The 15735-nt window shown below is 44.0% G+C and overlaps 1 protein-coding gene across 4 annotated transcripts in view; it reads left to right on the top strand.

The window, feature by feature from the left end:
• Positions 1-212: 212 nt before the first annotated feature.
• The window catches only part of nrp1a (neuropilin 1a), a 184108-nt gene continuing 168585 nt past the window's right edge, over positions 213-15735 (top strand). Inside the window, exons 1-2 of one of the 4 annotated variants that reach the window (XM_043690622.1) lie at positions 213-2443; positions 5607-5781. In XM_043690622.1, coding sequence (XP_043546557.1) covers positions 2374-2443; positions 5607-5781 — 245 coding nt within the window. In that variant the 5' untranslated portion in view covers positions 213-2373. Of the gene's footprint in view, positions 2444-4959; positions 5383-5606; positions 5782-15735 lie in introns of those variants that run through there. The other 3 variants (XM_043690621.1, XM_043690620.1, XM_043690623.1) reach the window with 3 other exon arrangements.

The raw sequence follows: 15735 nt of genomic DNA, 5'->3' as shown, positions 1-15735 counted from the left end.
AACGAGCTCAGCTTTCGAGCCTGCAGCAATATCAGCTTTTTTTCTCTCAGTGTGACTCAGTCAGTACCACTTCAGCGACCAGTCACCCAGCCCAAGCCCTTGGGACAACCAGAGGAATTGCATTCCAAGACCTTGTCTAAATGTCCAACCTAACCATTCGCTAGTTTACATCATAGTGTGATGGGCAGAGTGCTGGGAAGATCTGGCACCCTGGTCGGCATGGAATTGTGAACTAATGTGTGGGGTGCATTTTGAACATTTGATGACAGGAAATGACTGACCAGATAAGAAATTGACAATGTCCACAAAGCATGAGCCGAGGCTCTGTCAATGGCAATGAACAGTCCTGCTGGCTGGGATTTGTGGCGCACTTTTCCCACCTTCCAATCAAACATGCTTCATGGAAAACAGTCCAGCACTGAGCCGGAATTGCGAGGCACCATGATCATGACAGTGAGCCACATGCATGTCTGAATCTCCCATGAGTCAAGATTGTCTGGCTCTGACGCGGTGCGCCTCCTGTTGGCCGATACCTAAAGTTCTGCCGCGTTTGGGAGATGGTTCTTTTGTGCCCAACATCAATAAACGCGGATATCAGGGGTCGGCATCTAGCCAGGGCCACATTGTTGGGGAATATGAAATAGTCTGAAATGGCTTTACAGCTACATTTTGTTTTTATTTACAGAATTCCACATTTGCTCCTCGGATGGGTATATGTAAAGCCGGAGTTGCACAGGTAGGAATAAGTCTGCACTTGTTGCTGCATCCGGTTAGCGCTCCCATCTGGGTGAAGGAGGTTGCCTTTTTTTTTAAAAAAAACACTTCTTCTCGCTCTCTGCCTTTAACTGGACAGTTTCGCTTCCCTTTGCGCTCTCCCTGCGTCCGGGCAGGTAAACCATTCTCCCCGAGCCAATGACAGGCTGACAGAGCAGCCACTTTGGAAGGATTTTGCTCCAAACAAATTCTGTTTCAATGTGTACTGAAAGCGGCATGCAGAATGCACATCGAACGACGGTTTTGCTGAAGTGTGCACAGCATTAGCACAGGGATTCTGTGTATGAGTGTGCACAGAGTTAGTGGGAGAACTTTGCACAGGAATTGTGTTTGAATTTGTACAGTATTAGTGTGTGAAGTTTGTGTATCACTGTTATGTGGGTGTGAAGCGTGCTTGCTCACGGTGTGTGTAAGGTGTTCAGGAGACACACAATATTTTGCACAATAAGGTTTTGCTTTTCACAGCTGTATATAACAGGGAATTGCAAGTCACGCAGCCAATTCCTTTGGCAGCCCTCCCTCAGCAGACTGCTTTAAAAAGAAACAGTCCACGCCTTATCTTTTTTTTAAGAAAAGTCTTTCAGTGAGGTGTTTTTCTCCCTGAAAAGTGCTGATCACCTGGAGCAGTTACGCGGTGCTGGCCGAGCGTGTGTCTGTGTGACTGGACAGGACTCCCCAGCCCGCTTCGCTTTTCACTCACTGACCGAATTATTTGTGTTTCTCGAGTTTGCTCGACTCCCGGAGCAAGGGCGTTCCTTCCTCTCCCTCTTTGCCGTTCAGGACGCTGGCTGGCCTGACACAGAAACGCCGCTGAGGGGAACCAGCGACTGAGTTGGACCAGGAAACGCGCTTTGAGTTCTCAGGGACTTGGCGTGGTTTGGAGCGGATCCTTTTTGTATCTCCCTCCCACCCTGTATCCCTTGCTAGATCTGCTCCGTGATACTGATAAGAGTTCCGCCGATCTCCCTCTCCGTGTGTGAATACAATAATAAGGGAGTCTCAGTCAATTAATCTCCATTTGTGACTGTAACACTGGGGTTGGGGGGGAATGTGACCCTGGCTGACTGATCTTAATTCTGACTTCGGTTTCCCTTTAACGGGGCTAGTCTTGCATCATTTAGAATTTGATAAGCACGTGAACACCTTTTTTTTATCCGCCCCTTCCCACCTCCCCGTCTCGAACTAGTTTCAGATCTTTGTGGATTTGACTTTTTTTTATTGCCTTAAACATATTTCCTCGCCAGTTTGTCCTCTCTCCCAGTTGGCTGCTCGCCGTGTCTACTGAGCGGCAAGGAGTCTCCCTGTGTGTGTGTGTGTGTGTTAGGGAAGGGGTGGTGGGGGGGGGAGTCTGTGCAAAGCTTTTATTGGCTCGGGATTTTTTTAGGAAATGGCAACGCCAGACATTGCAACAGGAACCGTGTATCCGCATGCGGCGAGAGGAAGCTAAAGGATGAGCTTGCTGATCGTCCACAATCCCCCAAACTAACCAATTCAGCTCAAGTCTGCTGTTCGTTGTTGTTGACGGCGTTCCTGTCTCTCCCTCTCCGTCGCTGGGAGTGTGTGTGCGCGCTGTTTTCCTTCGCCATCTCCACTTGCCAAATGGGGAAGCACCAAGTCTCTCTCTACCTCCTGGCCGTGGCGATCGGTGTGTCCAGGGCGCTCCGAAACGGTGAGTATGAACGGCACCCGCTGTCGCTTCGGAGCCCGGAGCAGCCACCAGCCACAAACACTGAGCAGCAAGTGGACGGCTCTGGGTCCACTCTGCAGGGCGCACGCAGAGTCTGCGGGGTTTGGGGAGCTCGGTTCTTCTTGTTTCATTTTACAACCGGATTGGGGGAGGGGTCCCCCAGCCTGCTGAAATCTCCCCACGCTGGGACAGTTCACCCCATACGCTGGGAAAGGTCTCCCCATACACTGGGAGAGGGTCTCCCCATACACTGGGAGAGGGTCTCCCCACACACTGGGAGAAGGTCTCCCCACACACTGGGAGAGGGTCTCCCCATACACTGGGAGAAGGTCTCCCATACACTGGGAGAGGGTCTCCCCACACACTGGGAGAAGGTCTCCCCACACACTGGGAGAGGGTCTCCCCATACACTGGGAGAGTTCACCCCAAACGCTGGGAGAGGTCACTGCATACACTGGGAGAAGGTCTCCCCATACACTGGGAGAAGGTCTCCCCATATACTAGGAGAAGGTCTTCCATACACTAGAAGAGGGTCTTCCATACACTAGAAGAGGGTCTTCCATACACTGGGAGAGGGTCTCCCCATACACTGGGAGAGGGTCTCCCCATACACTGAGGGTCTCCCATACACTGAGGGAGGGTCTCCCCTTACACTGAGAGAGTTCCCCCACCTATACACTGGGAGAGATTCCCCCACCCATACACTGGGAGAGTTCCCCCTCCCCTCCCATACGCTGGGAGAGTTCCCCCCCCCCCCCTCACCCCCATACACTGGGAGAGGGGGTGGCAAGTGCGGTTTGTTAAGAGTGCGGTTTATCCCAGGGCTATAGCGAAACCTGAGGTACCTGCAGCCTGAGCTAGGGGCAGCTCGACTTTCTCGGAGCTGTGGGACTTTGTCAGGCATGTCCCTTCGCAGTGCCCTATCCCACAGTGTGTGCACTGACCGCCCCCAGTCCGTGTTGGAGAGGGGGTGCTCACTGAGATCTCTCTGATCCCCCTCCCCGTCCTGGACACTGCACCCCCCCCCCCTCCCAGGAACTCGCCTCCCGCTGCCACCAGTTGCTGGGAAAAGCGGTCTCTATTCAGGCTGTTCGCGGCTGGCCAAACTAAAACCTGAACCAACCTGAAAAACCCCAGCCTCCAGCAAGTGGCGGCTGCTGTGTGCCGCCCTGAGCTCCACAAGGGCAATGCTTCCTCTTCCTGCGTTTCTCCAGCACTTCCTGCTCACTGTGTGGAGGGGTTTGTTTTCTTTTTTAAATTTGGGACTGGGTAAACAAAACACTCTCTCCACAGAGATCAGGAGCGACTTGCGTTCAGAAAACTGAGAATCGGCTTTTGAGGGATTTTTTTGGAGTTTACTAAGTAAAGCGGTGAGGGTCAGACCCTCATCCACTTCGGCGCCTGTTTCATGTGGATCCTGCCTGGACTGACAGCACTGAGCTGCGGCTCCTTCTTATCTGGGCCAGGACACCAAACGCTTCCTTGACACCCAGCCTTCTGGCTCCAGCGGAAAGCCAGTTCGCTGTGCCCTTCCCGGGTTGATCCATGACTCTCCCGGCGCTATCCCCCTTCCCCAACTGCGACTCCCTCTCCCTCTGTCTCCCCGAGCCGAGGATAAGCCTCTCTCAGTTAGAGGGGAGGGGGTCAGTGTGGAGATGGGGGTGGGGGAGCAGGTTAACACTGCACAGCAACGGCCAGTTTAGAGCAGGTTGGAGCTGAAGTGATGGGAGAACATTGAACATGACTAACCCAGTGTTCAGAGTAAAGTTTAACTGGAGGATCAGTGCACGGGAGGCTGTGCTGTCAATGTGAAAACACCATCGCGGGTTTGGCTTTCGGCTCCTTTTCCAAGTAGAGAGATAGGGAGAGCCGGGCTCTCAAAGCGGAACGCTGCACTGTTCCTCCATGCGTGAGGAATTTCATTTCACTTCACTTCTCCCGGGCCATCTCTCTGTTCATTCAGTAATGCCCCTCCACACCCACCTTGAGATTAGAGACGAATGAGAATAAACTGGGATCTCCCATTGTCCTACCCACCCATCGAATTGTGTGTGTCTGTGTACGTGTGTATCTGTATGTGTCTGGATGTCTGTGTGTCTGTGTACGCGTGTATCTGTATGTGTCTGTGTGTGCCTTTATGTCTGTGTGTACGTGTGTATCTGAATGCCTGGGTGTTCATGTGTGTCTTTGTACGTCTGCTACTGTGTGTCAGTATGTGTATGTATGTGCGTGTGTTTGTGTATGTGTGTGTCTGTGTGTATATTTGTGTAGGATGTGCGTGTATGTTTGTGTGTGTATGTGTGTCTGTGTGTATATGTGTGTGTGCGTGTATGTGTGTCTGTGTGTATATGCGTGTGTGTGTCTGTGTGTATATGCGTGTGTCTGTATATGTGTGTGTCTGTGTATATGTGTGTGTCTGTGTGTGTGTCTGTGTGTCTGTGTGTATATGTGTGTCTGTGTGTGTGTCTATATGTGTGTGTGTGTGAGTGTGTGTGTAGGGGTCTTGGTAAATTTGGGGTCTCCCAAGTTGATTAAACCGACCTGGGAAAAGCGGGGGCTAACTACAAAGTAAAACGCTTTCTTAACTCGGGATTAATCAGAGACTCAACCTCTCCAAACACCCTGAAGTCGAGTAACAAAAGCTCGTTTTGTGAAGTTCCAGATCTTTTATCTGGTTCTGGATGAAGTGCAATGTTAAAACAAATAAACAACCTTCCATGCTCAGAATCCGTTGTGCCTGTGAGCTGCCGCCTTCAGTAAATCAGGATTGTCAATGCTCTGACAATCTCCTGCTAACAGGGCTGGGTGGAAACCTGTGGAAACCACAGACCCCGCACCCGAATCGAATGTGGAGTTTCAAAACCTGCCAAAATATTTGACAAAACAAGGCAGGATTCTGCCCAAGTATTTGATGAAACGAGGCAAGATATTGTCCAAGTACTTCATGAAAACAGATCAAGATTCCGTTAAAGTATTTTATAAGGGGGGGGGGCGAGATTCTTTCCAAATATTTTACCGAATCCAGAGAAACTATCATTCTGCGCAAAAGAAAATGTGTATCCTTATTTCCGAGTCCGAGATGTGAAAGGAGGGAGGGGGGATTCCGTTAGTTCCGTTAGTTTACGAGTGTTTTTCTCTCATGTAGATCGGTGTGGGGATACTATACAAATCACCATTCCTGGCTACCTGAACTCTCCGGGATATCCAAACTCTTACTACCCCAGGGAAAGCTGTGCCTGGGTGATCCAAGCACCCGAAGCTTACCAACGGATAATGATCAATTTCAACCCTCACTTTGATCTGGAGGACCGGGACTGCAAGTAAGTCAAACCAGATTGGGTCGCATTTAGGTGCAGTGACCTCTAGTGGTTACACGATATTTACTGGAACTTGCTGAGAGGGAGCGTCAACCCTATTTGTTTCTCTGTGCTGTATTAGACAAGGCTAATATCCCTCTCAACATGAGAAATGCACGCAATACAACGAACACACCTGCTCCCACATGTCAGACTGCACTGGGGACTATTTTCTGTTACGGTTACCTCAGGAATGTTAACTATTCCGGTTACTCTTGTGTGAATGCAATGTAATGCATATCGTTAGGCAAAAAAAAAATGATTTCCCGAGGAGGCAAAAGGAGGGAGTATTATGTCGTTGGAATTGTCTTATTTGTGATCCAGCTAGTAGATGAGTTTGGGAAAGACTCCTATCACAATTGATCATTTGAACTATTATATACAAACCAGTTTTTGTGCAATGTGAAGAGAAACACTGCTTCACTTTGTTAGTCAGATGTTGTTCAGCGACTTGAAATGTAATAACCAATAATAACCTTCCATCTTCATCTCATCAATTACAAAACACGGAAATAACACACTTTTGAGATCAAATTATTTTGCTAAATGTTAGAAACCATTTCTACATAGAATCCCTATGATGCAGGGAAGGCTATTTAGCCTGTACTGATCCTCTGAACAGCTTTGCATCCTGTCCCTGTAACACTGCATTTAGCATGGCCAATCCACCTAGCCTGCACACCTACATAGACACAGGGAGAACATGCAAACTCCATACAGACAGTCACCCAAGACTGGAATGGAACCCAGGCCCCTAGCACTGTGAAGCAGCAACGCTAACCACAATGCCACCTTAACTTATATTAGGGTGGTAACTCTACACATAATTCAGAAGGAAGTTCCAAAAACGAATGTATACAAAACTGTGTTGCACTGAGAATAGCTGACATTTACAGCTGAAGTAGTTTTCAAACCTTGACCTGTCCAGAACTAGAGGGCAAAGGTTTAGGGTGAGAGGGGGAAGATATAAAAGAGACCTAATTGCTGACAGGTGGGACTAGATTGGATTGGGATATCTGGTCGGCATGTATGGGTTGGACCGAAGCGTCTGTTTCCGTGCTGTACATCTCTATGACTCTCTTAGCGTTGTCATGCAGAAAAAGTGGATGTTTCAGTAGCACAGGCTATGGGTCGAGTGATTTGTGACAAGCAATGTTTTGGGTAATAGATTAGCACAGGTTGAAAATAACATTTTGACAGCTTATGCTTTTAAGTTTGAATACCATTAAATTCTAGAAAATATATTGCATAATGGGACACTCCAGAAGCTTACAACCTAAAAAAAAGTGTTTTGGTTTTTCCTGCCATTTATCACATGGTGATTGTTGCCTGAGATATTTTTGGTTTTTGTCATTTTGCGATTCATTCTTTATTTAGCTCCTTTGTTGAAATAATGTTTGTTGGTTAGCATCCACATTGCTACCTTCCTGCAATCTCACTGTCTTTGTTCTTGAGTATGAGTTGTGTAAATTCCTAATATATTTTGAAATATATTTCATTGAAATATGTGTGCCTTCTCCAATCATAATTTAAAATCAACCTTAAAGTTAAAGTTGTACATTTAATACATAGAAAAACATTATCTGTAAAATTATTCCAGTTGCATCTTTCTAATTCCTAAGAATGGAATATCTGGATAAACTGACTAGCTGGTATGTAAAATTTGAAATCATAACAATGAGGTTTTATACCACTGTTCCTTCTCATTTTTCGAGGGACAGTGCCCCTGTCAGAACAATGTTTTCCAATTTAGCTGAAAAGCCTTTAGGAAAATTTGGTTCAATTGATTTTCTTGCTTTTGATAGTATGTATTACTTATGTTGCTGATAGAAACAATTATACATTTTTCAAGGCGATCAGTCATAAAATGTACTGTGCTGTCAGAAGGCAAATCATAAAATTATTATTGCAATACTATTTATTCTGTGCACTGTCCAAACGAACTGACAGAAAGGAGTTTTACTCGCTGTGATCAACAAAGTCAAGAAGTAGGGAAAAGCTGAGTGGCCTAATACTGCCTCACTTCCTCATGTTTTGAATGCCTTCGAAAATATCGCCATAATTTTGCTGTTTCTATGTACCTTAATGATCTTGAAATTACATTTTATTACATTATCTTCTGCTGCTGTTATTTTGCAGGTCTTCACCTCTGTGTACCCTTCCCTGATTATTCCCCCCCTCACCAACCTTCCTCCATCTCCAAATTTTTCCTCATAGTACAGTCTGCAGGCTTTTAAAACTCAAGCTTGCCATCATCTAAATACTATCTCCTGACTGACCTCATCTACTATTTTTCTCTTTTAGTCTTTGTAATATTCTGCAAAGCTTTGCTATTGACTTTGGTTTCCAATGAAAACAAATATTTGTTTATTAGGAACATGAGAACATAGTCAAACTTGCATGGCATTCCTTTGTCTTGCCAAATTTGACACCTTGTCCCAAACTATAAAACACATTCCTTACAAACTACGTATAGAAAATATCTTGTGCTAAGCCATTAGGAAAAGCACAAGTCTGAAATCTGCATTATGTGCTCTAATATTCACAGAGGTTAGTAGTATATTTTACTGAGGCAAGAAAATTTGGGGAAGGCGATTGGAAAAACATATTTTGTGATAGTAGCTTATCTGATCAGAACATAAGTTGAGATTAAAGTAAATTGAGCCGTCAGGTCAACTGGATATCATTGCATTTTAGTTTTGTAGAATGGTGTTAAGTCTCTCCAACCCAACTGGAAAATCACATCTATGCTATCTATTGCTACAGTGTGAATGTTCACTCCTGCAAAGAAAGTTTTATTTCGCTGAAAGCCAAGTAAAGATTGGCACCAACCAGTACTTAGAAAATACTATGTGTGAACAGAGTATTGTTGAATCTATCCAGATAAAATAGCATTGCTTATCAGTACAATGCACTGATAAGCTTCGAGTTGCTTATGTAACCAGAACAACCGAACCCATTAGGGCATTTATTTGCCAGTAAGGTTATCTGCACACACCTCCCCCACCCTCAGGAAAAGACATTCCTCCAGTTGCCACTGATGATACAAACTAGCTGGCAATCATCAGCGGTGCCCTGGAGGGTCGTAAATCTTTGTGACTCAGCTATCTGTTTTCTGACAAGGGTATTGACATAATTCTGGCATTCTATTGTGAGATAGAAGCCCACTTGATGCCTAAGTGACTGTTAAGCTTCCCAAGGAGGTTTGCTTGCAGTTGACCACAAAAGAAGTAGGAAGGGAAGTTTGAGGTCTAGCTAGCAGACAGTATGAATTCCTCATCAACTGAATAATTCTCCACAAAAAACATGGATTCTTTGGTGAATTCCTGCTGACCACAGCACAACCACATCATACCATATGATTTAAAATATTGGGATCCAGCTGCAGTTGCTTGAGTTTCTGTAGCTTTCTCTTTACTGATTAAGGGGATGTGTGCTTCTCTGGCTAGGCCAAAATTTATTGTCCATCCCGAATTGCTCTCAGGAGGAGAGTGGTGAGCTGCCTTCTTGCACTATTGCAGGCCCTTTGATGTGGGGACACCCACCTAATCAGAGTAGGTGCTGGGTAGGTACACAATTTCTGTTACATAACCTCCAGGTACCATTTAGAATTAGAATCCCTACAGTGTGAAAACAAGCCCTTCAGCCCAACAAGTCCATACCGACCCTCCAAAGAGTAACCCGGCCAGACCCATTCCCCTACCCCATATTTACCTCTGACTAATGCACCTAACCTACACAGCCGTGAACGCTATGGGCAGTTTAGCATGGCCAATTCACCTAACCTGCGCATCTTTAGATTGTGGGAGAAACCCATGCAGACATGGGGAGAATGTGCAAACTCCACACAGACAGACATCTGAGGCTGGAAGTGAACATGGGTCCCTGGCGCTGTGAGGCAGCAGTGCTAACCACTGAGTCACTATGCTGCCCAATGTCTTGCTATTGTTGTCAAACATCAAGTTCCTTCCTTTTGATTCAAAAGATAGCATGGGTTAGAGTGGTTGGGAGAGCCAAGAACATTAATGGTCTTGATATATTAAGCATTCTCAGTACGATTATTAATATAGCTGCTTTTATGAGGGTTTGTTGGCAACGTAATATGCCCATTTTTTGGCAGACTTTCCACCTATGGTACTGAATGGCAGGTCAGTATAGGCCAAAGTTTAGATCAGAGTGGTGCTGGAAAAGCACAGTAGGTCAGGCAGCATCCAAGGAGCAGGAAAATCGACATTTTGGGCAAAAGCCTTTCATCAGTATCGGCCAAAGCCCACCCTCAGCTATGTTCCCTTCTTGCTACAAATCCAGTTTACATATTTGAAGTTAGTCCATCAATGACCCCCTTTGGAATCTGAAGCACATTTTAGAACTCTTGAGTGGAAGATATTTACCAGATAACCTAACAGAAGGAAAGAGAGTAGAAAGAGTTTACATTAATGAAGTGTCCTTCAGGCTCTTAACGTGCCCCAAAATGCACAGGAAGATCTGCAGTCAACATTGTTATCAATTAAGTGTCTTTTGAAATTGCTGGTTAATGTAGGCCTAGACATTCTATTGACAAGAATCTTTTGTTCAGGCAAAAAAGTAGTGAAGTGTCTGCCTGAACAGCTGATTTGAAAAGTAGCCTTATCTCAGTTAATTTAATATTTACAGCCATAAAGAAAGAAAGGATTCTGAAGGATTCAGTCACAAAGTGTCTTGTACCTCAAACAGCCTGAACCACTGGCATAATTTTTCCACTACTTCTGTGTCAACTGTCAATTCCACTTCTAATTTTAATACTTGTTTCTTGGACTGAAATGAAAGATGCTACAGTTGTCTGCTAACTTTCCAGGTTTTGCAGCAGGAAATAGAATGTAATGCGGATTTTGAAATGTTGCTGGCAAATTGCTTAATACTTGGCTTGAAAGTTGGTGTCTTGATCTACAGTCAGTTCTTAATGCCATCTTTTGTTGCACCTGCACTCGTAGTTCAAATTCAAGTACAGCCAGATCACTATGCTTTGCAAAATTCTTGTCTCTCCCTCTTTATCCCCTCCCTCCTTATTTTTCTGGTTTGAGCTCTAATACTGTGGGCAACATTTGTAATACCTAAGTTAGACTGTAATTTAAAAGTTGAATTAGATCTAAAGCTTCACTCTATTCCACCAAAGTCAAGCATCCAATCATGATATCCTTGAAATAGCTTACATGGTCCAGTTGGTGTTGATATAGACAAGATTGCCCATCTTGATATATGCCAGTATAATCATACCCAAGGACATCCTCTCCCGCCTGTTCCTTTTTCTGTTCCATCAGTTGCATCCCTTCCAATGCTGTGTAAGTGTTATGCTATGTTCTGTCCTCAATCTGCTATTACTACAGCTTAAACAAAACACTTTTTTAATCAAGAAATTATTAGTGGACATAGTTCACACTGTCTGCAATTAGGAATGGACAGTAAGTGTTGGCCCAATCAGTGATGTCCATATCCATGAATCAAGAGAAAAAAGGCGTAGTGCCAACAATGTCTTGAATAGCTGGAGCAGTATCTTTCTACTTGTAAATTTCATCCTGTCATGCAACAAAGGAGCAGGGTGGAGTACAAAAAGTCCATTTGCCTTCCTAATTAGTTGTTGTACTTGCAATCTTTGTGGTTCAAATGCAAGAACAGCCAGGTCATTCTGTTCTGTAAACTTCTTGTTTCTCCCTCCTCGTGAATAATAGTCTGCCTTTCTATCCTCATCACATCTCACATCCTCATACCTTCACAATCCGTACCAAAGGTTAGACTTGCTGCCCGCTTTCAGGCCCAGTGGTGGGACATGTCCCACCTCAAAAAATAGCTCATCGTGTTGTATCTGCTGCGCTTCACGTGGTAGAATTCTTCCTTCTAAGTCTAAAGGTTATGGGTTCAAATCCCACTTCAGAGATATGACTATAAAGTCATCAGCTGGCACTCCTGATAGTATTGAGTTGTGCTGCCTTTCAAATGGCATGTTGAAACTATGCACTGTATGCTCTCTCAGGGGGTGCAAGAGGTTGTAGAACTTTATTTTGTAGAAGAGCAGAAGTATTTTTTCTGGTGTCATGCCCAATATTTCTTTCTTGATCAACAGCATTGAAGAAAAGATTGTCAGGTGATTATCACCTGGCTGTTTATTGAACTGCTGTGCTTTTCCAGCACCTCACTCTTGACTCTGATCTCCAGCAGTCCTCACTTTCTCCTTTTCATTGAGCCCTGCTGTATGCAAATAGTCTTTTGTATTATCTACATTAGAATGGTGAGTACAATTCAAAAGTACTTCACTGGCTGTGAAACGTTTTAGGACTTACATGTTTATGAAAGGCACTATATAAATGCAAGTATTTGCCTTTTAGCTCGGCCTCACAGATTCGAAATACTGAGCAAGACTAAACAAAATGGGACTAAACTGTATGATTTGCCTTGCCAATTTGTATCAGATTTTCCTTGGCTTTGACATGCACCAACAATAAATATTGTGATATCCATTGGCTCAGGACAAGGTAACTCTAGAAACCAAGATGCTATGTTACAATGGGGATCAAATATCTTCAGACAGGGCATGATGAAATAATGTCAAGGCAAAAATTCATGGAGGAACGCAATGCACATGTGAGGAATAGTGACAAAGGTCAGGACAATTGCATGGATTCACTCTCAATTTATATCAAAGCAGTGAACACACTTCAGTGAGTGTAGTTGGTCATAGATGTAAAATCATTTCATTTCGAAATTTCATAAAGAAAATGGTTGTTAACTCTGCAAACTGTATATGCTTATATTAAGCGTTTGGAATTTTTTTTAGCCAGTGAGTTGCCTGAGAAATAAGATTAGTGGATTGCCTAAATGCAATAGTGGAAGTCCCTGGGTTACGAATGTCCGACTTACAAACATCCTATACTTACGAACCGACGTCAGGCATCTCATTTTTAAAAATTATTTTTAAAAATCCAAGTTATGTACAATGTTTCATCCTAACAAACGGGCAGACTAATTCGCCCGTATCTGTTACGACTTACGAACAGCGGAAAAAGCAGAACTCATTTGTAACCTGGGGACTTCCTGTCCAGCTAGAATTTGTTCAATACGCTTGTGGTGCAGAAAGATTGGATACTAAAAATTAATGCCTTTCTTCTACTTCAGTCACATATTTTCAGCTGACCCCCGACATTGTGGTGAAGATAAACAGAAGGAATGTGGAGGAGCGCAGCCTAGCAACCGCAGGGCAAAATAGTCAGGAACGAGGTATCCAGAGCATATTACGTTAAGGAGTCAGGCCAGTCAACTGTTTCAAATGTCTGAAAAAAGAAAAAAGAAAACAATGGATAAACATAACAAGGAAGCAAATGGGGTATCATATTATAACAGTTCAGAGAGCCTGAGAGCCAAAACCTTGATTAATAAACAGTTTTTAAGGAGGTCATAGAGAAGAATTGATAGGACTCTTCTTCAATTTGTATTGACGCAAAAAGAGAAGATGAATTGAATAGACTGAAAATGAAATTTGTAGGACAGAAAGATATTGTGTGACATCATATAGAAAGGGATGGTAGGAAATATTGTTGAGGTACCAATTGGGGATCTTGGTGAGATAAGATGTAATCTCTTAAATTCAAGTCTAGGTTAAACAGAACGTCATGATTTTGCTTGAGTGGTTGAGAAGGGAGATGGAAATCATTTGAAGAAAACAAAATGCATGGTGGGGACCAGAAATGGTTATCACAGAATTTCCAGATGGTCAGTTAAATCTTTTCATTTGTCTCATCTGCAATCTAACATCAGAAATGGAAACTGACTGCAGAGGTGATTGTGAATCAGAGAAGTCTCTGTGATGCAAGTCCTGGTCTGACTCTGAAGTGCAGTATCACTGGTAACATCATGTCACATGGCTGAGGCTTGACTGTGCTGTCAAAGTGTTTCAAAAACGTATTTGTCATGAGCTTCATTCTGTGCATGCATGTAAAAATGGGAGTGGTGCTCTCTCAAGGTAGTACAATGGGATTTATTTGTTCTCAGCAGTCTAGGCCCTGTTAGTTGAGAGTCAATCTTGACAGCTACTTCTTTGACCTCAAAATACAAACAGAGCTATTGAATTTAATATTCCAAGTTGACATTGGATTTAGCATCGTTATCATGCAAATCCAATATGCGTTTAGAATACAGCATGGGGTAATAGAGTCATTAAACTGGAGTGCTTCACTCTCAACTGAATATGTTAATTCACCTTCTTTCACAGGCAATTCAGTTGTTTCTCTGTGAGACTTCTTCTAAAATTGCCCTGAATATTCTGTTTTTAAAACAAATGGCATACATGTCAAAATTATGTCACATTGGACTATTTTATTTTAAAATCAATCAACTTCCTCGAAAGTAGAAGAGAGAAGAGTTTCAGACAATTGTATACTAACAGTCCATGTTATCATTTGGACTTGAATTTTTTATTCTAATGATGATTTAGGTTTATCTGTCTTTAAAGATAAACCTAAAGAAAAACATTCAAAAGTAATTATTACTTAACATAATATATTGAATTAAAAATGTCACTGTATGAAACATAATTTTTAAAGAAAAATATTCTTTAAATAGATTACTATCTGACACGTCAGAACAAAATTTAATATATTAACCATAAAGGTATACTAAAGACTTAGTCTTTTTAGCAAACAGGTTTTATAGACTTTGCTAATTGGGTGTGACATTGGAATTCATCATAAATCACATGGACTTGACACAGTCAGCAATCCGTAAGGTTTGTTTGGGGCATTAGCTTCTTGAAAGTAAACGGATGCAAGACTGCACATCCTTGAAGGAACCTGTCCCATTCACCTGAAGCTAACAATTTATAAATGCAGCATTTAAAATTTGACAGTGTTGTCTCCTTGAACGAAATTGGTCAAAGTAGTACTGAAGGTCAGGGCTGAACATGTGGGCCTAAAAGGGTCACTGGGTGAAGAACAAATTTCACCAGGTTCATTCTGTTGAATAAATCATTGAGAAGGCAGCCTTGACCTTAGGCAACAAATGACTTAACCAAGGTACTGTACAATCACAAAACATTTTCCTCTGATGCTTTGTGTTATTAGGAGATCCAGTTAATTTAAGGAGAACTCTGACTTTATTTAAAGCCAGGTTGTTTGGAAAGAATTAAATCAAAGATTAGGCTACTAATTTTGTTGGAGTGGTGCTGGAAAAGCACAGCAGATCAGGCAGCATCCGAGGAGCAGGAAAATCGATGTTTCAGGTAAAAGCCCTTCATCAGGAATGGAGGCAAAGAGCCTCCAGGGTGTAGAGATAAGCTGGGGGGTGGGGGTGGTTTGCGCTGGGGAGAAGGTAGACCGTTCCCTCCATGACTACCTGGTCAGGTTGACATCCCCCAACAACCCAACCCACCCTCCTGTCTTGGCACCCTCCCCTGCCACCACAAGAATTGCAAAACCTGCGCCCACACCTCCTCCCTCACTTCCATCCAAGGCCCCAAAGGAGCCTTCCACATTCATCAAAGACTCACCTGCACATCCACCAATATCATTTATTGTATCCGTTGCACCAGATGCGGTCTCCTCTACATTGGGGAGCCTGGACGCCTCCTCGCAGAACGCTTTAGGGAACATCTCTGGAACACCCGCACCAATCAACCCCACCACCCTGTGGCCCAACATTTCAACTCCCCCTCCCACTCTGCCAAGGGCATGGAGGTCCTGGGCCTCCTTCACCGCCGCTTCCTCACCACCAGGCGCCTGGAGGAAGAATGCCTCATCTTCCGCCTCGGAACACTTCAACCCCAGGGCATCAATGTGGACTTCAACAGTTTCCTCATTTCCCCTCCCCCCACCTTACCCCAGTTCCAACCTTCCAGCTCAGCACTGTCCCCATGACCTGTCCTACCTGCCAATCTTCCCTCCCACCTATCCGCTC

This window comes from Chiloscyllium plagiosum, chromosome 5 (assembly GCF_004010195.1).
Source record: "Chiloscyllium plagiosum isolate BGI_BamShark_2017 chromosome 5, ASM401019v2, whole genome shotgun sequence".
NCBI lineage: Eukaryota > Metazoa > Chordata > Chondrichthyes > Orectolobiformes > Hemiscylliidae > Chiloscyllium > Chiloscyllium plagiosum.
This window is presented reverse-complemented; position numbering and strand designations above follow the sequence as displayed.